This window comes from Cinclus cinclus, chromosome 1 (genome assembly GCF_963662255.1).
Source record: "Cinclus cinclus chromosome 1, bCinCin1.1, whole genome shotgun sequence".
Lineage (NCBI taxonomy): Eukaryota > Metazoa > Chordata > Aves > Passeriformes > Cinclidae > Cinclus > Cinclus cinclus.
Genome location: NC_085046.1, coordinates 47,747,023 through 47,770,708, shown reverse-complemented (window position 1 = coordinate 47,770,708; position 23,686 = coordinate 47,747,023). Strand labels below are relative to the sequence as shown.

Below are 23,686 nucleotides of genomic sequence, written 5' to 3'. Positions count from 1 at the left end.
TGGTAACTCCTTACTGCATAAGGGAAGGACCTCACAGGTGGTGTAAGTGCTGGTACGGAGGGGGGAGCTGCCAGGAGCTTCCTCCTTTACAATGGGCTGAGGTTCTTCTGTGAGGACAAGGTGTTTGTGCAGCACCACACAGGCCCAAAGCCAACCTGGGTGTGCAGCAGTTTAATCCATGTGTCTTTCACTGACTCCTTTGTGTGCAACCCTTCTGGTCAGGACCACTGCGAGACCAACAGGTTTTGTTGCACTGTGGCTATGGTCTCTTCCTCTGCTGCAAGGAAAGGAACAGTTTTCCATCTCCTGTACATTGATCATTCTCCAACCACAAGTCCCAGAACAATGCACAAGGTTGTACAGAATCATTCAGGGCTGAAAAGACCTTAGAGATCATCTAGTCCAACTTTTGAATGATCACCACCTTGTCAACTAGACCATGGCACCAAGTGCCACAACCAGTAGTTTCTTGTACACCACCAGGGATTTTGACTCCACCAGCTCCCTTGGCAGTCCATTCCAATAATTACCAACCCTTTCTATTTGCACTGGCAGAAAAAGCAAGAGCTCTGCTCAACAAGTGTCTCCAAACCTCAAGAGACCCCAAAACTTGGGAGTTGCTGCCAAGTTTTAGCCATTGCACAAATAAGGACCTGGTTTATATTTTTGAGTAATTACAGAGTAAAATGTGTACTGCGATTGCAACATATATCACAATGGATACAGGGACACTCTGGAAAGCATCCTGTGTTTGAAACCATGTAGTGGCAATAACACAGCCAGTGCAGTCCTGCTGTCATAGGGACAGGGCTCAGCCTTGATGGATGCCACGGTGCTCACAGTAGTTCACAGAATCACAGAATGGGTTAGGTTGAAAGGGACCACACTGGGTCATCTGATCCAACCTCCCTGCTTAGGCATGGTCAGCCTGGAGCACATGGCACAGGACTGCATCCAGATGGTTCTTGAATATCTCCAGTGAGACTTCCACAATCTCTTCAGGCAGACTGTTCCAGTACTTGGTCATCCACATAGTAAAGAAGTTCTTCCTCATATTCAAGTGGAATTTCCTGTGCATCAGTTTGTGCCCATTGCCTTTCTCATCCTATTGCTTGGCTGCACCAAGAAGAACCTGGCTCCATCTCCTTGGCACCCACCCTTTAGGCATTTATACACATTAATGAGGTCCAATTGCAGTCATCTCATCTCATCTCATCTCATCTCATCTCATCTCATCTCATCTCATCTCATCTCATCTCATCTCATCATCTCATCTCATCTCATCTCATCTCATCTCATCTCATCTCATCTCATCATCTCATGGCTGAACAGGCTCAGTTTCTTCAGCCTGTCCTTGTAAGAAAGATGCTCCAGTCCCTCAGTCAACCTTGTTGCCCTCTGCTAGATCTGCTGCAGGAGCTCCATGCCTCTTTCGTACTGAGAAGCCCAGAACTGGACATGGCACTCCCGATATGGCCTCACCAGAACAGAGTAGAGGGGCAGGGTCACCTCCCTCGACCGGCTGGCAGTGTACTCCAGGATATCACCGGGCTTCTAGGTCCCAAGGGCCCTGCTGGCTCAGGCACAGCCTGTTGTGCCCCAGGAAGTCCGGGGCGGACACCGACCTCCGCGGCGCGTCCCGACCTCCGCGGCGCGTCCCGACCTCCGCGGCGCTTCTGCAGCTCCGCATCGCGGCCTCCCGCCGCCAGGGGGCGCGCCCCTCCCCTTCCGCCCTGCTTCCCGCCCGGCCACGGCGAAAGCGCGGCCTCTCTCTCGGGCGGCGCCCATGGACAGCGTGATCCGGCGGCTGGATGAAGCCGTGGTCAACCGCATCGCCGCCGGCGAGGTGATCCAGAGGCCGGCCAACGTCATCAAGGAGATGATCGAAAACTGGTAACGCGGGGTCCGCCCCTCCCGCAGCCCAGCCGCACTGCGTGGGGCGGGGGGGCTCTGCCGGGGTTGACACCGCGTCTCGGCCCCGGCGTGCAGCGAGGGGCGAGCGGGAGCCCGGGTGCCGAGGAGGGGCGGTACCTGTGTATGCTCGTACGGAACGCACGGGAGGACGCTCCGCTTGGAAAGCCGTGTTCCTGTCTGCGTTTGTGTTCCGGCTTGTGCTGTTGTTGTTTGAGAAACTTATGAATTGTTCGCTTTCGGTGCCAGGTTAATAATTCATAGAATCATTTAGGTTGGAAAAGACCTCCAAGATAACGTTAAGTCCAACCATTAACCTACCACTCCCAATCTACCTCTAACCCATGTCCCTAAGCACCATATCTTCTGGTATTTTCAATACCTCCAGGGTTAGCGACTCAAACACTTCCTTGGACAGTCTATTCTATGCTTGACCACCCTTTCTGGCCATTTCCTCTTGAGCTGTTCCTTCGGAGAAGAGGCCAACCCCCACCTTGATACAACCTCCTTTCAGGGAGTTGAGAGCAATAAGGTCACCCCTGAGCCTCCTTTTATCCAGGCTAAACACACCCAGCTCCCTCAGCCTCTCCTCAGCAGCTTTGTGCTCCAGACCCTTCACCAGCTCCTTTGCCCTTCTCTGGACATGCTCCAGCACCACAACGTCTCTCTTGTAGAGAGGGGCCCAAAACTGAGCATGAAATTTGAGGTGTGGCCTCTCCACTGCTGAATACAGGGGGACAATCACTGCCCTGGTCCTGCTGGCCACACTGTTGTTGATACAAGCTAGGATGTCATTGGCTTTTTTGGCCACCTGGGCACATGCCCATGTTAGAGCTGCACCCCCAGATCATTTTCCACATGGCAGCTTTCCAGCAACTCTTCCCTCAGCCTGTAGCGCTACATGGGGTTGTTGTCACCCAAGGGCAGGACCTGCCACTTCATCTTGTTACCCTTCATACCATTGGCCTCAGCCCATCAATCTAGCCTGTCTAGATCCCTCTGCTGAGCCTTCCTACCCTCCAGCAGATCAGTGCTTCTGCCCAACTTGATGTCATCTGCAAATTGAATAAGACTACGCTCAATCCCCTCATCCAGGTCATAAAAATACTAAACAGAGCTCTGGGATTGAAATTGTTTTCTTGGTTTCTGCAGTTTGGATGCTAAATCTACAAGTATCCAGGTAATAGTTAAAGAAGGTGGTCTGAAGTTCATCCAGGTTCAAGATAATGGCTGTGGTATCAGAGTAAGTAAACAAAATTATCAGGTGTATGCTGCTGTTTAATACTACCTTTTTAAAAATTATTTCAATTTATAAGTGTTTCTAATCTTGAAAAAACTTTGGAAATGTGTGTTCCTTGTCCCTTTCACACAGAAAGAAGATCTCAACATTGTATGTGAGAGATTTACTACAAGTAAACTGCAAAAATTTGAAGACTTGGCTAGTATTTCTACATATGGTTTTAGGGGCGAGGTAAGCTCTTCATCAAGGTTTTGAAACTATTCATTGTTGTTACTCTACTGTAGTGGGTTGTACATAGTGTCACATTACTGGTACTCTCTACAGAAGCTTCTGTTTTCTGAGAGAGTCTGCTGTGTGAATATAGTTCAAAATATATTTCAGTGTCTTTCAAGCTTAGGTGGATGCCTATAGGGAGGTATATATTCTTTTTGCTTTCTGGAATAAGATTTTTTTTTAATTGAAACAAAGCCTGTCAAATGATGGTTCAGGAACCTACAGGTAAAAGACTGTGGAAGATTTGAGTGGAAGGTGAATCTTTGATGTCAGACTTTTGTCTAAATAGCACACTTAAAACTAAATGTACAAAATGTACAAAGTTCTTGATTTATTTTTGCTGTTAGACAAAGTTGGTATCTCTGACCCCTTAGATATCCTGGTTCTTCATACTCTTATAGACTGTATCTAAACTCTGGAAGAACAGTCAAGGATGAGTTTAGTTTTCCCCTCTGGATTACAAAGGTATAGGTGCGTCCTGTGCTCTGATACATAGATCCTCACATGCCCCAGAGAGCAGACTGCTTGGATCCTCTCCTCACACACTTTCAACATAATCATCTCCACAGCCAGTGGAGTCTGGTCCTGAGGCTGGTTTCATCAGTGTAGACATGTCCATTGAGTTTTTCAGGAAAACCATTGTGACCTAACTTTGTAATATTACTTACAGTCAAAAGAGAGACTTGCCAGGAGTGAGAGAGTAACAGCTAAAACCTTCCAGCTGCTTTCTAGTTAACATGAAAAAGAAAAAGGCACTGTTCTGGTTTAGGGTCCCCCCCCAGGAAGCGAACCCAAGGAGCCTCTTCCCCAGCCGGTTCTGGAAGAAGTTTCCTCAGAGAGAAGTAGAAAAATCTTGTTTATTCAACAGGCAAAGCACTACCCAGCGTGAAAAATGACCAATACTGAACAACAAAACCTCTCACCACACTGAAGAGATGACACATTCAGAAAGTCTCTCTCCTGTGGGTGGTAGCTTGGTTCCATCTGTTATCAGTCCCTCTGGCGCTGGAAAATGCTGCTGGCTAGGCCAGGCCCCGGTGGGCTGCAGGTGCAAGCTCCCGGTGCTCCCCCAGGTCCCCAGTCCAGAGCAGGTTCAATAATTCCAGTAAAAAAGGAAAAAAAAACTGTCCGGGGAACTTCTCTGCTTCAGTTAGTCAAAAACTAATTAAAAGCAAAGGAGAGCTCTCTCCCATGGTCCACCACAGTGACACAGTCCAGGAGAAGAAGCAATGAAACTCCTATCTCTGTGTTGTGCAAACAGCCGCCTCAGACATTCCACCACTTCTCCTTCCCTCCCCCTTCACTCTCAAATCCAGCCTTAAAGGTACAAAACTTATTTCTGGGCTAAACAGATGCATGGGGATACAATTCAAGATGATTAAGTCACCCCAGGACAGACAGAACTGTAATAATTTTGCAAATTTCTTTTAGTTACACTACATGGTTAGCCACTTGCATAATCAGAGATAACAAAATATTAGGGAACAAGAAGGATCTCCTGGATAAAATTACCGGCTGTTTAGTATTATATATACAAAAATTTGTTCAAGCTTTACTGACCTGCGATTTCTTTTTAAGGATTTTTATTTATTACTTGCAAGTGGTATACTGAAATTTAATTATGGTCTTGAAAGTGTGGACATGCCTCAGCGTTCTCCAGAGCAAGGTTTACAAAGATGCTTTCTCTTTTCCTAGGCCTTGGCTAGCATCAGTCATGTTGCCCATGTTACAGTAACAACTAAAACAGCTGATGCAAAGTGTGCATTCAGGTATGCTCCCTATTATCCAGGTGTCTTCTGCTGCATGCAGTAACAAACAGATGTATCAATTTCAGAACTCCTATTATGGAGGAGGGTATGGTAAGGGCAGGTATCAAAAAGACTTGGAATGTGAGAAAATACATTTTTTCAAATTGTAAAGGTAAGGTTTAGCTTAGTAATGTATTTTAAAATTGGTGGAGGTGGGCAGGAAATCGTGAAAGAACTTCTATTTCTAATAGCTAATGTAGCTTAAACCTTTGTCTTTTCCTCCATTTCAGGATAAAAAATTGTATATATATTATGGGCATCATGTCTAGCAAATTTCACAAGTCTCAGCACAGGAACTTATAGCTTAGTTTGTTATTGTGTCTTTACAATATGATAGGTGTTTTATCTTATCCAAAAAGAGTTTTGAATATTCTTTTGAAAACTTAATCTAAATTACAAGCTTTTCCATTAATTTCTTAACTACTTTTAGGAAAAGGGAGTGGGAGAGATGTTCTGAATCTTGGTTTTTCAAAATATTGTGTGATTATGGTCTTTCTTGCATTAAATATATAGGGTATGTTAGAGGGAAAGAAAAGTCTGTCCTTTGAATATATGCTTCTCTATAACTTGCTGAAAGACCTACGTGGGTCAGAAATCTCCTATGCTCAAAATCCTGTTAGTGTCATGGGAAACAGATCTTAGACTAAAGTCAAGAATTTCTTGTTAGCATAACTGAAGTGTAAAGGTTAGTGGGAGAGTTGTTATTAGGCCATATCAGCTATTAAAAAAGAAAAAAATGCAGTAATCCTGCCTTTAGAGAAAAAGTCACAGTAATATGATTTCAAAACGCATATGCCATGATCTGCCTCCTTTTCTCTGTTATTATTCCCTCCCCCTCTGGCTTTTACAATCAATGAAGATAGTTGTAGTCTAGCAGAAAGGTAGAGGAAGCTAATTCTTAGTGTCCCAAATTCTTTGGGAGGAGTGTGGCAATGATGAGATTTCTTTTGTTTTCATCCTTTGTTTTCTTCTGTCCATGTTTCCCCTCCACATCTAAATCTGGATGCTTGATAACTTTTTATTTTCTGCCTAGAGCTACTTACAGTGATGGAAAAATCAAAGCCCCTCCAAAGCCCTGTGCTGGAAACCAAGGAACTCAGATCATGGTAGGTTTTTGTGCCTGTACTCTCTTGTTCCTTTTCTGTTCCCCTTGCACCAATTACATTGTAAGGTACATAAAAGTATCATCTCTGAAGTTGCAGTTTGGTAGGTGTACCTAGGGAGTTAAGGAATAAACTGAATGTTGGTTTTCAGAACCAAAGTATTCTCAGTAATTTTATCTATAAAATAAAAATTGACAAGATGGATTGAGATTAATTCTATAGTAAGAGAGAATTTTTAAATTTCTTTTTATTATGAACCTCTTCTCTGTAGGTTGAAGATCTCTTTTACAATGTAAATACGAGGAGGAAGGCTTTAAAGAATCCAAACGAAGAATATGCAAAAATACTAGAAGTTGTTAGCAGGTAAACTAAAATAGGAGGCTCCCAATTTTATATACTGCCGTGGGGATTACTGGGGTTTTTTAGAGAGACTGGCAACTGTGTTTGGTGTCATTTTGTTGTTGGTGGTGATTTTGTTACAGTTTTTTAAACTGTTTGTTAGTGTTCAGTGTCAGATAAACAGTCCCTCCAATTTGATGTGAAAAATCCAGATAGGAAGTAGTGTGTTCTATCTGTGACTATTAATTATTTGTAAGAATTCCAGCAAAGAAATGGTGATGGACTTGAACGAGTGAACTTTTTAATGTACCTGGGCTGAATAGAATTAATGTAAAAACTGCTCAGGAGCATTAAGATTTGGCTGAATACAGAAAAGTTGAATGGCAACTTAACATCCCCAGAAAGGAGTAATATCACTTTAGCTGTTGCACGTTCCCTTCTTGGGCCACTTGGTTGCATCTTTTGCCACTGCTGTAGTCTTCCATAGTGTGCAGAGGTTTTGCAAGCAGGGTCTGCACAATTTAAGCAAAATAATTGCTTTGCACTTTCAGAAGACATAAAACGTAGCAAAGAGTAGCAAGACAGTATACCAAGGTTTTTAGCCTATTCCCCAAATAAACTATTTGAGAGTCTTTAATGGGTTAGGCAGACGTCAGCCAGGAGGTGGAGGGTCAGATCCTGCTGCTCTGTTGAACAGGGTGATCTGAAATCTTGCTGAGTTATGGCCCTCCAGTTCATCTTTTTTCATTGGGATTTTTCTATTACTTAATTTTGGGGGTTTTTTTCCTCTTGATTTTTGAGTTCACAGTCACAGCAGTCTAATCTTTGTCTGTGTTTTTACATTTCTCATCTTGCAAGGTTCTGTGGTGTGTTTTATCTCTCAGTGCAGTAATTTCCCTAGAATTTTGAGCCAAGATTTTGTGGCTGTGGGATTACAGATAGCTGAACTGTCTGGGTAGGGGACGTTAGAAGGGCGGGCCAGCCATCATTCAGATGCTTTTCCATAGTAGTTGAGACTTGATTTTGTTATACTGAGGATGTTTTGATGGGTTTTTTAGTTAAACCTGTAAAGTGAAACTGAAAAAACAGGCCTGTAGAAGTCGGTCCTTGAATTTATGTTTACAGTTGAGTTATAAATAGGACACACTGTTGGATTTTTTTAGGTGTTCAGTCTGCAAAAGCACAACTTGGCTCAAATTGCATTACTGTCTAACAGGAAGTAAAGTTCCTTGCCCCCATTACAGCAACCTTCCCCTTTTCAGCAACCAGAGGAAACAATTGCCTTTTGTTCCACATACTGCAGACTTACATTTATCTGTTTTTCAGGTATGCCATCCATAACTCAGGCATTAGCTTTTCAGTTAAAAAGGTGTGTAAATAAAGTCTTTGTAACTTCACTGTGTGTCTGTTTGTGCCTGTATGTATATACATAATGTGTATATCTGAAAATGCCAGAAAATATGCACTGCATCTTTTGCAACAGGAACAGCACAGAGAGCCTTCCCTTATACTGAAATGTTGAAGGGTATGTTGGTACAGTTTGGATAGAAAGCACATCAGTTAGAAGTGAACAGGACGAAAGTATATTTGTCAGGAGTTTGGAGGATTCTATGTGGTCAGTGCTGTATTTGGATTACCTTTATGTGTTGTTTCAGCTTCTCTGGAGAGCTTGGTTACTAAGTGCTATATGAAAGAGGCAGGGGTAGATTATCTTTGTTCTGTGCCATTCTAGGGAATTATTTACTGAACTTAGTGTGTTCCTCATTTTCCAGGGATGGAGTTACTAGCCTCAGTGGGTCTGATGTACTCTAGCTGATCTTGTGAGCATGTGCCATTTACCATCCATGTATTTTTGAACATAAGTAAATAAGAATTCAAAACAATATAATGATGTTATGTCATTCCCTGCAGTTTTTTTTAGAAATGCTGTTGTTTAAAGCATTTCTAAAATTTCTTCCAGAAAGGTGATTTGATTGATACTCATTCCTGCTCTCTTTAGCAAGGTGACACCGTGTCAGATGTTAGAACCTTATCCAACGCCTCAACAGTGGACAACATTAGGGCCATATTTGGAAATGCTGTTAGCAGGTACATTAATGTCAAGTTTCCTTTTGATATGAAGCTTTCCAGTGAATCACCCTCCCTTTTCTTTTTAAAGACCAAGGGCTATAATAACTTTTATTACTTCTTTCACAGTTAATTTCAGAGAAGAGTGAGTGCTGCAGTTTGAGAGCTCTCCCTTCTTTTCAGAATGTGTGACTTTTCTTATGCACCATAGTGAAGAGGAAAGTTACAAAGTTATTCCTGTAATGCACTGAATAGGAGCCCCCTGCTTGTAACTTTCTGTGTGTGAAAACAGCAACCTGAACCTGTGTTCTCTACAAGTTCATTGCCTTTACTTGTACCATGAAAATCTTATCTCTTCTTACTGTTTGCTACCTGATAGATTTTTAAGTTACTCATTTTTTTCTGAAATCTTATGGTTTCTTATTTTGACAAAAGCTACATTAGCTGAAGCTGTGTAAATCAAATAGAAAAATGAAAAAAAAAATCTTTTGAAGATGTATCTGCCATTTTAGGAAAAATTCTCTTTATCAGACTTTCAGCTGTGAAGAATTCATTGTATGAATTTGTCCTGTGAATAGCTGGATGTCTCTTTGATTCATTCTGTTACTGACTGAAGTCAAGTTTCACATTTAATGAATGTAACTTCTAATTCATGAAAATACCTTTAGGAAGCACAGCAAAATAGAGAGGCTACTAAGTAATGAGGTTTGCAGTATTCTATGTATTTCTTTGCTGTGCATTTGTTTATTTCTATTACGGATGCTCCTTTGATAAGAGTTTTTCCTTTGTACAGTTCAGAATAAATTGTCCATTTCAAAGTAATGTTTTGGTAATTTCTTTTCAAACAATAAACCCAGTTCAAGATGGTGTTAAAACTGAACACAAATAAAAATGGCATTTGGTTTATATTGAGGTTGAATTGGAAATAAGTAGCCCTTAAGTCTGTTCTGTGTTAACTTTAGAAATTGGCATAACACTTCATAGAGAAGAACTGTGCTCACTAACTACCGAAGTGGATTTTCCTTGACTAATGAATTATGAAAATTATTTAAACTGTTATGAAAATAGTTAATGTTACAATTTATGTGCATGAGCAAGAGAGAAGTTTTTTACATTTCAATGACTTCTTAACAGACCACCAAGACATATTGACAAAAGTGGACAAAGTAGTCCAAGAAAAAATGTGTTTGTTCTTCCCTGGCTGCAGACAATTTTGAAGTGCTCTTGTCAATCTCCTTCAATGACTTAAACAATGAATTGCATATTAGAATTATCAATCGATTATAATGCTATGGATACTGTGATATGATACAGTATTAAAAGGATAATGGGGATAATTTTACAGATTCCAATCATACAACATTACCATTTTACACTTAAGAAGAGGAAATTATGCAGTTCTGATTAAATAATTACTGTGTCCCAGCAATCAATGTTTGAGCTCTCAAATAATTCTAATATTTTCATTAACTGTGATAGAAGATAGATCAGTATATGAAGTAGTGAGATTTGAGCAATAGGCCCTAAGCCAAAGTTGACGCTTAGATGAACCTTCCAACCTTATGTTATATGATATTTGTATCTACTCATTAGAAAAATATACATGATCATTAACAAAATATGTAGTATTATAAGAACATATTTATCTTTCCATATTTAGAGGATGGAAAAGGCTAAGAAAACAGACATCTGACCTTGTTTGGAGGTCAAAGCCAACTCCCTTGGTTCCTCCTTAGCCCAGCCAGGCTTTGGGTGGAACCCAAGAGGAGAATGAAACCAGATGTTTCTGCATTAGAGTTATGTGAGCTTTTTTATTCAACAATATAAAAGCTGGAACATCTCCCAGTGAAGGTGTAGTCTTCACCTATGTGTGCACACACTATGTAGGATTTCCCAGTTACTAGGAATGGTTCCAGTCCTTCACTGTGACCAGGCCTCCCCAGCTCATGTGTGGATCTGGATGATGGTAAAGTGTCAGGGTAAAGTGTTGGAGTGATGTGTTTTCTTAATCACTGTAAGCAATCTTTTGTAGTAATGATTAAGTACATTACTTATATTATCCTTTTGTATTTCTCTGCTGTTGTGAACTATAATTACACTCCTCCCTTAAAGTTGGTGTCTGTGTCTTTTGTGCTGACCCTGCCAACTGTCAAAACACAATATCACTGCTTTTGAGTACTGTTCAAAATTTATATCAACAGAAGAATTATTTTTTTGTTTGTGTTTCTGTCAAACTTAATAGGGAACTCATAGAAGTGGGCTGTGAAGATGCAAATCTGGCCTTTAAAATGAAAGGTTACATCACGAATGCAAACTACTCTGTGAAGAAATGTATATTTTTACTCTTCATAAACCGTAAGTTAAAAAAAAAGGCATTTTGTACAGTCATATGTTGCATACATAATAAGAACAAAACTTTCTTAAGACCTTCAAAGTGCATGAGCATTCTTAAAAACATTTTTAAGACTACATACTACAGTTAATTGTAAATCTTAAAATGTTTTTTGATTTGTAATGTGCATCACACTTGGCACTGTATTTAGTGGAAAACAGCTAAGACTGGACCTAAAGAAACTTTGGAGTATCAAGGTTATGGCCGTGTCCTGCTAGCTTACACAGACTGATCTCTCCATTCTGTAGCAGCACTGGCATGGGTTGCCACAAACCCTGACTGTATGAAATAATGAAAAGGTAGTCTGGTTATTTCAGTATTTGTGTGAAAAAATACTTCTAAGTGTAAAACATGCTGAGAAAGTACTGTCTAGTCCTGATTTTATATGAAGAATAAATAGGTCTTGGAGGGACATGGGTATAACACATTCCCATTGAGGACACAAAGCATTATGTTTGTCTGAAGGAGTAGATGGACACTGTGCAGTGTGTTGTAGCTGGGCTCTTTGGAAACATTGCTATGTTCTGTGTTTCAGATCGGTTGGTAGAATCAGCTGCTATGCGCAAAGCCATAGAAACTGTGTACACTGCTTATTTGCCAAAAAGCATGCACCCATTTCTATACTTAAGGTAAAGTAATAGGAAGAAGTAGCCTTTTAATACTGTCTTGTAGACTATAACTAGGGTGAGTAGGTTTAGAAGGACATTTCTGTTCCTCATGATAGTGTTAAGCATTGCATTTGAGGTAATTAATCTCCAGGCAGGAGATAATTAAATAACATTAATGAAATCTATAAGAAGACAGGCCTTATTTTTAGAAGCAGTGAGTACCTGTAATTTCAGCTGAAGTCCTTTCCTATTAATTCGTGAGACACTGCAAGTAAAAGATATCTCTAAAAGTGTGTTTTTGTAGTTGTAAAATGGAGAGGTTGGTTTAAGCATACCTATGTAAGCTCATTTTGGTGAGTGATTTTGGATCATTTTTTAATTTTCTAAGTAAGTCTGACTGTAACATCACTTCAGCATGTTTCAGGATCTTTTTGACTTCTTTGTATGGAATAACATCCCCAAGCCTGACTAATTTTGTCACCTTGTAAACAGTTTTTGCTTTCTCTGCCATTCCTGGGATATTTTAGGTTAACTTCTTTTAAAATGTTTTCCAGCCTGGAAATAGCCCCCCAGAATGTAGATGTGAATGTGCATCCTACAAAACACGAAGTCCATTTTCTTCATGAAGACAGTATTCTGGAGCGTGTGCAACAACATGTAGAGAGCAAGTTATTGGGCTCTAATTCCTCAAGGATGTATTTCACTCAGGTGAGAACATCTATGAGGTGATGGCAGTTCTGCATTATTTTAATGATCAAGGATAATATACTCTGTTCAGTAGTAAAATCTTCATTGATATGGCATTTATCAGTGTTGTACTGCTACCTTTAGATCCTTGCTCTCTTTCCAGAGCACTTTAATATATTGGTACTTAAATATACCAGTTTTAACAATATGGGAAAAGAGAAAAAAAGTGTGAGAACATTTTAAGTACATTTCTGTCAAGTACCTGATAAATTGTCTTGATTTTATAAGTTTGTTAGCCTTCACATGTGGAAAATAATTGTTTTATTCTGCCCTGGTTTATGTGAAGATGTGATTGAGGAAACTGTTCTGTATATTTGATAACACTTTGGATTTAATCTTACCAGAAGAAACTCCATAAGATACTCTCTCTTTATGTAAAGCATAGCATAAGAATTACTATAATTTTTTTACAAACTAATTTCCTTGTGTTTTTTTGACCTTTAAGATTTTTTCTGTTGAGAAAAAGGAATGGTAACTAATGATTTTAACTGCTAAGATGATGACATTCACTCTATGTGGATAGCAAGTGCAAAGCTGTTGGCCTTTTAAGCAGTTGACACTATGTTGCTGGGGGTTTCACATTTGCCTCTGAGCAGTAAGATACTATGAGAAGTGTGACTTACCTTCCTGATTGTTTTTTTCTTGTTCAATCTCTTCTCTTTGCTTTCTGGTGTCTGAGTGAAGACATTGCTTCCAGGGGTTGACTGCTCTTCCAGTGGGGTTGTACAATCAGCAGCAAACTCTTCTGTGATTACCAAGGGAACCAGTGATAAAGTTTATGCGCATCAGATGGTCCGCACTGATTCCCGAGAGCAGAAACTGGATGCTTTTCTTCAGGCAGTGAACAATCCCCTAAGTGCAGGCCCCACTGAAGTGATAACAGAGGTTAATGCAAGACCTCCAGAGAGTTCAGGCAGGCCCCAGGATACTGAAATGCAAGACCTCAGTGACCTGGTTGAAATAGCTGATGTTCAGGAGGATACAGTGAAGCCTGGGGGGCTGAGTGAGAGTGAACACTTTTCTCCTCAGACTTTGCCTTCTCGGTAAGTCCCACCTTTCCTGAACTGGTGTGAGGCTACCTATTTATTTCGTGGCATGGCATGGCCCTGAAACTATGAATTTTTCTGATCTCTTTGGACTTCTGCTTTTCGAGAAGGGAAAAATTCTCTAGAATAACTTTTCATGACATTTTATTGAGAAATTAATCCTGGTCTGTGAACTGTAAACTACATAACTTGTGATAAATTTTGTGACTGGAATAGGATTTCTATGCATGCTGAAAGCCAGGAAGCAGTATAAATAACAGCATTAGTTTATGGAGATCATACCAGTCTGTTTTGTTCTGGAAGCCTCCATTTTGTGCAGGATAGAAACTACATCACTGAATTTGATTACATTACTCTAGTAAAGACTAAAGTGCTATAAAGTTTTATAGCTCCTGCAGGAGCTGTTACAAGATGCCAAAGTCTTCTGAGGGAATCTGATTCCCTCTCCCCAGTATTACAGAAAAATGGGCATGGAAAAGAAAATAATTGAAAATATCAACATTTTTGATGTGTTCTTTAGAGCCAAATTTGCTAGGTGCTTAAGCAAGGGTTGCCTGATGTGATTGATATTAGTGTCACAAAGTCTCTTAAAGTTCTCAACTAGCCTTTCCTAACAAATTATTCCTCAGAAGCGAAATAAAATTGTCTTTCTGGGAAACTATCTGCATTTCCTGTGTTAACATAGAGCATGTGAATTGAGATTTCATCTGTTGCTGTGTTGGCCTAAGTGATAGAATTGAACATAATTCCTTTTGTTTTGGTATTGCAGGAAGAGACCATGGGAAGACATGGATGTAGAATTGGAGAAAAATTACACCAGAAAGAACATGACTGCTGCCTGTACCCCTAGAAGAAGAATTATCAACTTGACCAGTGTGTTGACTCTCCAGGAGGAAATTAGTAACCAGGCACATGCAAGTAATCAAGACTTGTTTCTTAAAATGACTGTTATTCCACCAACTAAATATGACTGTTTGAAATCAGAAAAAGTATTTAAAAGGAGGTCCAGTGAACTTACTGTCATGCTAAGCAAGTTTTTAACAAAAGCTTTTGCTTTTCATTTTTATTTGCATCTGTCCCACTTACATGAAATGGTGAGACTTGTAAAACACTCTCTTTTTTTGTTAAGAGTTGTTTTAGACAAAGGTAAAAGATTTGTGATTCTTTTAGGGTGTTTACATCAAGTCAGTTGCCTCTGAAGGCAGCTTGCACTGACTCATATGTCTAAATGCTAGGAATCTCACATTCTGGGGCTTTTGTTGGATTTATTTTGATTTTTCTGGTTGTAAGAATTGGGAACTCTCCACACAGACATCTGCAATAAATAACTTTTCTATAAATTGATAAGAATCTTAAACTTCAGAAAGCATGAACTTTCACTTTACTTGTGCTCCAGTAAACATTTTGGTTAAGACTGGTATTTCTGACTCAGTAATTCCATATCTGATTGTCACTGTTTAAATACTGAAATCAAAGAGTTGTCCCTGAACCTTAAAATATTAAAAAATGTTTCAAAATGCAGGATAAAACTTGTGAAGCTGCCTAATATTGTGTCTCATCTTCACATCTATAAGAAATACCTTAAAGAGACTTTGGAAAGAGAGAAATCTTTTCTTAGTCTGTTATATTACTTTAGAAAATATAATAGTGGAATTAAGGGACCATAGTGCTTTGTAATATGCTGTGACTGCAGTGCCAAGCAACTGTAACAAAGCTGCTCCCAAGGATGGCAGCTAGTGAATTTTTTTTTGTGGAATGCCTAAAATGAACTCTTACTTCTCATACCTTTCCCAGCTTTCTCACTCATATATATAGATATATAGATATAGATATATAGATATATATATATATATATATTTTTTTTTTTTAAAGTTACTTTGTGAGAGAAAAGTGAAGAAATTATGAAAAAAAATATTATGGACCTATTCTATCACACTTCCAGAATTTTGTTTAATAATACCTAGATTGTGTTGGAAAGCTGTTTTTTTTGCAAACCACCTGCAGTTTTTGAAGTATGTGTGTGTTCCTCACCGATCTCCTGTGGCTGGAAATTAATTTTGGAAGGCTATTCAAACACAGGGACTTGAATTTTATTTTTATCTAATTTGCATTTGTAGTTTAAATGTTAAATAACTATTCTCCCTTACACTTTAATAGTATGAGTTTGCACAAAAGTTATTAATAATTCAAAATTTGTGAATAATTGGCCATACAAGGATATATAAGAAGAAGCAGGGGTCTTAAGAGTGACTGAACAGTAATCTGAGACATTCATACTACAAAAACACAAACCACTCAACTAAATAAATTAGGGCAGGGTTATAACTATGAAATAAAGTTTTTTTGTTTCTTCCCCACCTCTCTGTTGTTTCAGAACTTCAAGAGATGCTACATGAGCACTCATTTGTTGGTTGTGTCAGTCCTCAGTGGGCTCTGGCCCAACACCAGACAAAACTGTACCTTCTCAATACAACAAAACTCAGGTAAAAGAGTTAGACCTGTTGGCAGCTGAAGTAAGTACCAGTTGTGAAGCTAATTGGAAGGAAATGACAGGGAAAACAATATTTTTCTCCTGTTGCATGTGAAAAGTCGTAAGACTAAAGATTAAGGAGTCCAATCAGAACTGTGGAAACAAGTGTGTCTGGCACACTTGGGAAAAGTTGCAGGGAATCTCTGTAATTAAAATGCCAACTACTGTACTGTGTGCTCACAGACAGTGGGAAGGGAAACACTTCTTGCTTCATGATGATCTAGATGATCTATGATCATCATGATTCGCTGCAGGATCATCTATAGCACATTGTATAAAGCAGAGGCTTCAGAAAAGTACTGGAGAACATTGTATCCAGTTTAGTTAAGAGTATCTGCAGAACATGGTTGTGCCCTACAGCTGGCCCTAGGGCCAGCTACATAAATTTTTGTAACAAATCAGAGAATAGACTTGAGATAGACATGTCTATTAATTTCCCAATTCCTTTGCATTTCTTACAGTGCAGTAAAGGAGTAAAAAAGTTGAAATATAAATTATCAGGCAATAAATTTATAGCTAGTTGATACTTGAGTATGTAAGATCTTTATTAATAGGACTGGATATGTATATTTGATGTTTCCAGGATGATCCTTACTTTCCCCTTTTAATTATGGTAACTTGGAGATATGCAGTCCTGTCTATATAATTAATTGTTGTGCTTCAATTTAGTCAAGAACTCTTCTACCAAATACTTATTTATGACTTCGCAAACTTTGGAGTCTTAAGGTTGTCTGTAAGTATAATTTTACAGTATATCCTGTAGGAAAATATTTTTTAAAAAATGTATATACAATATATCTGTCCTTTCAGACAAATGTATAGTTTTGGTTGCATAGTCAGGCTTTTGTCCACTACAGGAATGTTGTTTTGTTTATCAGTAAGACCAGAATGTAGAAAATTTTGTAGCTGGGTTTTTTTTTAATTGTAGTAATTTTGTAGCTGTTACTGTTAGATTGTCATCTTGGCTGCTTGTTATTAGTATCAGTTGTAGTTACTCACCAAGTTTTGCTGTTGCTCATTACATTGCGACAAATAATTACTTTGAATATACCCTCTGCAGAAATACAGTGTTGATTGCCAGTGTTTATTCTGTAAAATATCACAGTGCTCAGTGGGATTGTGGACTGTAGAAAAAGAAGAAAGAAATTAATATGTTTTTAGCTTGGTTATGATAAACAGAACTGTTAGTTCTGCAGGCCATAGTGTATTACAATTAATTAGTATGTGAAGGAAGAAGTCACAGATTTCCAATAGTATGCTGATCATTAACGAAAGTTTTCCTTTTTCATTTTTAGGAGCCAGCTCCTTTATATGAGCTTTCAATGCTTGCTTTAGAGGATCCTGAAAGTGGCTGGACAGAAGAAGATGGCCCAAAAGAAGGGCTTGCTGAGTACATTGTGGAGTTTTTGAAAAAGAAAACTGAAATGTTGAAAGATTATTTCTCTCTTGAAATTGATGAGGTGACTGCAGCTCTTAATTCTGACAGTAAATGAATGGTGGACTTGGCAGTGTTAGGTTTATGGTTGGATAGGATCATAAAGGTCTTTTCCAATCTAAATGATTCCATAATTCTATGTTTTGGTGACATACTGCAGATAACTGCAGTAGTTTGCTTGCAGTGCTTACCATCACTAAGTACTAGTTCCAGTAAGATTTTAGGTGGCATAACTCTTTCATTTAAAATGCTCAGGATTTACACTGCCTTTGAGAAGGGTGCTACATGAAGTTTCTGTTTAATTAGTTACCAAGTCACAGAATGGGTTGGGTTGCCAGGGTCCACAGTGAGTCATCTGTTCCAGCCTCCTTGCTCAGGCAGGGTCATCCATGGAGCACAGGATTCTATCCAGATGGAGATGGATCTTGAATATCTCCAGTGAGGGGAACTCCACACCTCTCTCTGGGCAATCTATGATTTAGTCATTGCTTCCATAACTAGAGTGCAGATCTCTTAATCAACAAAGTATGCATCTTATCCAGCTCTCAGGTCAGACAGGGCTGCAGCACCACTGTGGCTTTCAATGTGCCTTTTTTTGTGTGGCTTAAGACATCCCTTTATACAAAAGTGAGCAGCTTCATCAAGCCCAGGTACACCATTTGGATATTTGCCTGGGAAGTGGTATCTGTGTAACCTAGAGCTAGAGGAGAAGGTTGAATTCAGCCACTCCCTGAGCTGAGTGGCTTAATCCATGTCTTGTGAAATTAAACACCACTAATAACTCTCTTTGTTCAATGTCTGCCTGGCATTGGGTTTAAAAACTTGTAAGGCTCACTGAGTTTGGTAAGAATCAAAATATGAGTAAGAGTCAAAATAAGAGTTTTTGTGCATTTGCAGCTTTTTTTTTAACTGAAGCAGCAATGTTGCCTTGCAGGAAGGAAATCTTACTGGGTTACCATTTCTGATAGACAACTATGTCCCACCATTGGAAGGACTGCCTATGTTTATCCTGCGCTTGGCCACAGAGGTATATTCTCTCAATGATTTTATTAATGCACAATTACTTTTTTTTTTTTTTGCATTAAGCAATTCCAGCCTACTTTGCAGTTTCTGACGCAGCTTAAATGTACTGTGTTCCAGATGGTGTTCTGTGGTTGCTGATTACTTATGCTTTGCCTCTATATTTGTAACTACTGGCTGACTGACTGTCTGTTTTGATTTAAAAGCCTGAATTCCTATCCTCTTTTTTCATTCTATGCTTTTACTTTAGCAGGACAAAAATGGCCAATACATTAATATAAATTGTCCATATTAAGACTCTATCTAAAGTCTCTGACTGCTCTGACCCAGATTCTATAAAATTACTTTTTTTTGTTCGTTTTTTTTTTTTTGTAACAGGTAAACTGGGATGAAGAAAAGGAGTGTTTTGAAAGCCTGAGTAAAGAACTAGCCATATTCTACTCCATCAGAAGGCAGTATATAATAGAGGAATCCAACTCAACAAACTCTCAGGTTTGAGAATACTGTAACTAGTCCTGTGAGTGGGTAACTAACAACATACAGAAACAGGAAACTTCTGGTCTTTCTGATACAGACTTCTAATCCCAGCTCTTTCAGGGAACTGAATCAAGTAGCAGTGTGGCAAGATTCTGAAAGAAAGTGGCTTAAATTTTCTGAAGTGCTATAGGTATTGAGGGAACCTTTTAACTTTGGACATTGTACTTAATGTTATTACAAGCCTCCATGGCCTCTGAGTTGGGAATGAATTTTTATGCTGTAGAAGAATAAGGATGCATATAAATTAAAAGTACAACCTGTTTGTGTCTAAATATCTGCCTAATTGATCAGTTAAGCTCAACCATTCTGCAAGTGACTTTACAGACCTTAGAATTAAATGTATAGAATGAACTTTCCTAATTCCAGCAGAATTTTACAATTGCTGTAGTCTTGCATAGTAAAGTTTGGGAGGTGCTCTCCTCTAGTTAAACAGAATCTCTGTTTGTTTGTCATTGTTTTACTGTATTTCAGAATGAAGATTCTGAGTCTGGTTCAACAACATGGAAATGGACTGTGGAACATGTGCTTTACAAAGCTTTTAGGACTCATCTTTTACCTCCTAAACACTTTGCAGAAGATGGCAACATTTTGCAACTTGCTAACCTGCCTGACCTGTATAAAGTTTTTGAAAGATGTTGAGCAAGTAGTTATTAAAGACTGTTTTTCAAGATAGACATCATTCATGTTACCTTCAGTTTTACTTAGTAGAGGATAAAGTGAAATAATGATGGAGGAAAGAAAGAGGGGATTTAGTATGCTACTAAACTGCTAACATGACAGTGAATTGTCTATTTTCTTTCTGTTCATCAAAGTATTAAAAAAATCATTTTTGCTGTGTCTAAACCAAATGAAAATCCCTAAAATAAAATCTCCATTTACACTCTGAGTTTCCCTATTAACCAAACTGCTAACAGAATACACTTCTACTGAAGAAAATATTCTGTGTTAAGTGATTGTGGAAGAAGACAGAGCTCACTTTAGTTGAAATGTGAATGCTTTAGCTTCGCTTGCCTCTGGAAATCAAACTAGATTACCTGCATTTTTTGTGTGATTTACCTGCATTTTTAAGTGTGATGGTTGTCTTGACAGTACCTGCAATGTGAGTGCACATGCAAAGCACTTTAAATCATCTGTTACTGCAGGAGTTAGTCTTGTAATATTTCAGGGCCCTTCCTGAAATAAGACAAACCCCTTCTCTTTTAACCAAGGAGTCAGAGAATAGAAATGGGAATGTTCTGGCATTAAATGTTATTAAATGAGCATGCACACATAATATTCATTGTCTCTGATTTAATGAGTAGGGCTTGAGAGATCCGGTACTTTCAAGGCTGTGTCCCAACAGGGAAAACATTTTTTAAGTCCAAGAGGCATCAAACATCCAAATCAAAAAGGAAAGCAAGCTTCATTTATGCACTATAAAGATTTCTGTTCCACTTGAAAGCAGCTGGTACAAGCAGAAGCATTAATCCTCTTGTATTGCTGAGGTCCTGAACCCTGCCTTATTTCTTATTGAGAAATACTCATGAAAGGCAGGAGTTTGATAGGAGTCTGTCTTAGGCTGCAATGCAAGATGTAACCAGAAGTATGTATTCTAACACCATCTGTTGAAACCAGGTAGAGTTCTTTATCTCTTCCATGATCCATTCCTCACTAAGTCCAGGGGAAATATCCTCTGTTAACAGGCCAGCTGTTAAAACCAAGTAGGGCAGTTTTCTTTATCTCTTCCAGGACCAGTCCTCTGCCCAGGGGGATATCTTCTGTTAATGGGCCACTAAGTCTTACTGCATGACTGATAAAATTACATCATCCCATTGTGAGATGCTCCACCCAGGGGGAGGAGCCAAATATTTCCTACCTAGGTAAAAATCTGAGATTTAGAACACCAAGGCAGCCTTTTTCCACTGGATTCCCAGAGGAAGACCAAGTCCATCTACACCACGACTAGACCTTGAGAGGAAAACACATCCTTCTGAGGATCATTGCTTCAACAGAACCACATCAGTCACTCCAGGAGGGCTGCAGCCACCATTTACTCAGACTGCTAACAACACCCTGACCAACAGGTTGTATTCTGACTCTGTCGGTGGGTTTTTTTTGCATTACTGCATTTTTATTTTAATTTTCCTAGTAAAGAACTGTTACTCCTATTCCCATATCTTTGCCTGAGAGATCCTAGATTTCAAAATTATAATAATTCAGAGAGAAGGAGTTTACATTTTTCATTTCAAGAGAGGCTCCTGCCTTCCATAGCAGATACCTGGCTTTTCAAACCAGGACAGAATCCAAAGAGACAAGTCCTCTCAAGATGGGCATCTGCTGGCGTCAAGTAAAGTATAACACAGGGGGATGTGTAACCTAATATATTTCAGGGGTGCCAAGTGCAGATGCTGACCTTCTTACCTGTGACATGCCAGCTTCAAAAGAGTGGGAGTTTCTCAGTAGAAAACCACATTGTTCCAGAAAGCATCCTCCTTCTGCTTCCCCTCTTTGATGACAGTCTTGGCAATGGGATAACTACTGGAGCATCATGTCTTCCTGAGCCAGCCAGCCCAGCAAATGAAATCTGAAGTGAAAAATTGGCTTCAGCTGGCCTCAGCCCACATGACTTCTGGCAATGAGGAGGCGGGGAAATTGTGGAGAATATAAGAATTACTAATGGAAATTGTATTTGTATTGTGATTCTGTTGTGTCTTGCCCTTGTTAGTGTGTTTGTCTTGTGATTTCAGGATATCATTGTATCACTCCTCACATGTAATGCCTATTATATAGAGTAAGTAAATTTGATATCGAACATGAAAAGCTCCACCTGTAGAACATCCAAAAGAACCTGGACTCTGACATGTACACGTCAGAAATATCTCTAGACTACCACAAGCATGCTTACATTGTATGTTGAGTGTGGCATGATAGTCTGGTGCACACTCTCAAGCTGTGTAACAAATGCCAGCTCATCATACTGCTGTGTGGGATCCTGAACACCCCACAAAATTAACAACCCCCAAAATCATAAGTATATTCTGAGTTATGCTCATTTTCTTCTGCTTTTGGTGCTTTTCCTCCTTTTCCTCCTTTTGGCATTTAATGAAACCTGATTACATAGTGCCAAGTTTCTGTCACTAAATGAAAAATACTCATAATGAAGTTCAAAATAGGGTTTTCTTCTAATCCATATGTATTTCAGAGTTCAAAGTAATCTGATACATCTTAACTGACTTTCTTTGCATAAAAAAAAATGCAGGAAGCCTTTCTTGCAGAGTTTATTTTGAAGTTAACATGGCAATAAATCATCAATCAAAACATTCCTGTCACAGATACATGATAAGCAGGTAACGGTATTACTTTGGTTAACAGCTTCCTTGGGTTATTTTTCCTTTTAAATCCTTGATTCAAAACTGCTTCTTGAAATAAAATGTCTTCAATCTCATTTTCAAGCCCAACAAAAAGAAAACCCAACACATTACAAAGAACACACAGTCACATTGCTGTCATAGTCATGTCAAACAATTCAGTCCATTACCACGGGCCTGCACATGAACAATCGCCTCACATGTATTAGAATCTAAAGCAAACAGCTTTTTTCAGGAAAGATTGGTGGAAATTTCTTCTGGAGATGTAGCTGGGGCTACCCAAGGAGAGCAGAAACATCCCCCAGAAGGCAGGATTTCGCTGTGGTTTTTGTGTCAACTTTGCAGGTTTTACAGGTAGGTGGAGAGGATTGAACAAAATTATTCCAGATTACGTATTTTAACTCCTTTCTATACCATACAATGCATTTTAGATTTACAGGAGATGCACCTTCTCATGGCAGCAACTGGAACTGTTTGGGGATGCACCAAAGGGAATAACTTCCTTGGCAAACTACCCATGTATGAAAACATGGCATCTCAGTTAACTCACTAAGCAGAACATCCACCATACACCAGACCATACACCACAGGAAGAAAGATGCTTATTTAGGAGAGGCTAGCAAAATCTTTACCTGACAGCTGCAAAATATAACTATTCATGTCTGGTGTAACAAACTACCACCCACCCCAAGGATTTTCTGTCACCACTGCATATGGCTTGTTCTGCTTTGCAGTTTATTACTTTTTTTACAAGTACTGAACTGCAGGAGAAAGCAGGCACTGAGAATAGGCTGAATTTCTTAGATATGCAGAGGTATTTCATATTGCAGATGGTCAAGTAAAGTCATGAGTTGTGCACCTAGATGAAGTTCATAGGTTTAATGGAACCTTTTACCTCCTATCCCAGAAGTGTTTTTCTCACTGAATTTAATCAGAATTGTAGGGTTGGATTGGACATCTGGAGATCATCTGGTCCAACTCCCCTGCCAAGGCAGGGTCACCTAGGGCAGGTGACACAAATGAATCCAGGTGGGTTTGGAATGGCTCCCGAGGGAGACTCCATGAACTCCCTGGGCAGCCTGTTCCAGTGCTCTGCCACCCTCAATGTAAAGAAGTTCTTCCTCCCACTGAAGTGAAACTTCTGATGTTTTAGTTTATAGTCATTACTCCTTGTCTTGTTGCTGGACACCACAAAAAGAGTCTAGCACCATTCTCTTGGCACCTGCCTGAGAGATATTTTTCTGCATCAATGATACTCCCTCTCAGTCTTCTCTTCCCAAGAC

The 23,686-nt window shown here is 39.4% G+C and overlaps 1 protein-coding gene across 4 annotated transcripts; it reads left to right on the top strand.

Moving 5' to 3' along the window:
• Window positions 1-1,786: 1,786 nt before the first annotated feature.
• On the top strand, window positions 1,787-19,917 carry MLH1 (mutL homolog 1). Of its 4 annotated transcripts, XM_062497382.1 has the most exons (19): window positions 1,787-1,893; window positions 3,064-3,154; window positions 3,284-3,382; window positions 5,120-5,193; window positions 6,266-6,338; window positions 6,607-6,698; window positions 8,001-8,043; window positions 8,674-8,762; window positions 10,984-11,096; window positions 11,669-11,762; window positions 12,296-12,449; window positions 13,173-13,531; window positions 14,304-14,452; window positions 15,909-16,017; window positions 16,734-16,797; window positions 17,360-17,524; window positions 18,434-18,526; window positions 18,898-19,011; window positions 19,528-19,917. In XM_062497382.1, exons 1-19 carry the CDS (start codon window positions 1,787-1,789, stop codon window positions 19,693-19,695), a joined length of 2,250 nt encoding a protein of 749 aa, XP_062353366.1. In that variant the 3' UTR covers window positions 19,696-19,917. The 4 variants fall into 4 exon arrangements, with proteins under 4 accessions (XP_062353366.1, XP_062353383.1, XP_062353375.1 ...); XM_062497399.1 differs by lacking the exon at window positions 17,360-17,524; XM_062497391.1 differs by lacking the exon at window positions 18,434-18,526.
• The last annotated feature ends 3,769 nt before the right edge of the window (window positions 19,918-23,686 follow it).

What these genes read in the sequence shown, in the direction of transcription:
- MLH1 (XM_062497382.1), top strand. Translation starts at nt 1,787, where the DNA reads ATGGACAGCGTGATCCGGCGGCTGGATGAAGCCGTGGTCAACCGCATC. An exon ending in AAGGAGATGATCGAAAACTG is followed by an intron (nt 1,894 to 3,063) that starts GTAACGCGGGGT and finishes TGGTTTCTGCAG; the next exon opens with TTTGGATGCTAAATCTACAA. An exon ending in CATATGGTTTTAGGGGCGAG is followed by an intron (nt 3,383 to 5,119) that starts GTAAGCTCTTCA and finishes CTCTTTTCCTAG; the next exon opens with GCCTTGGCTAGCATCAGTCA.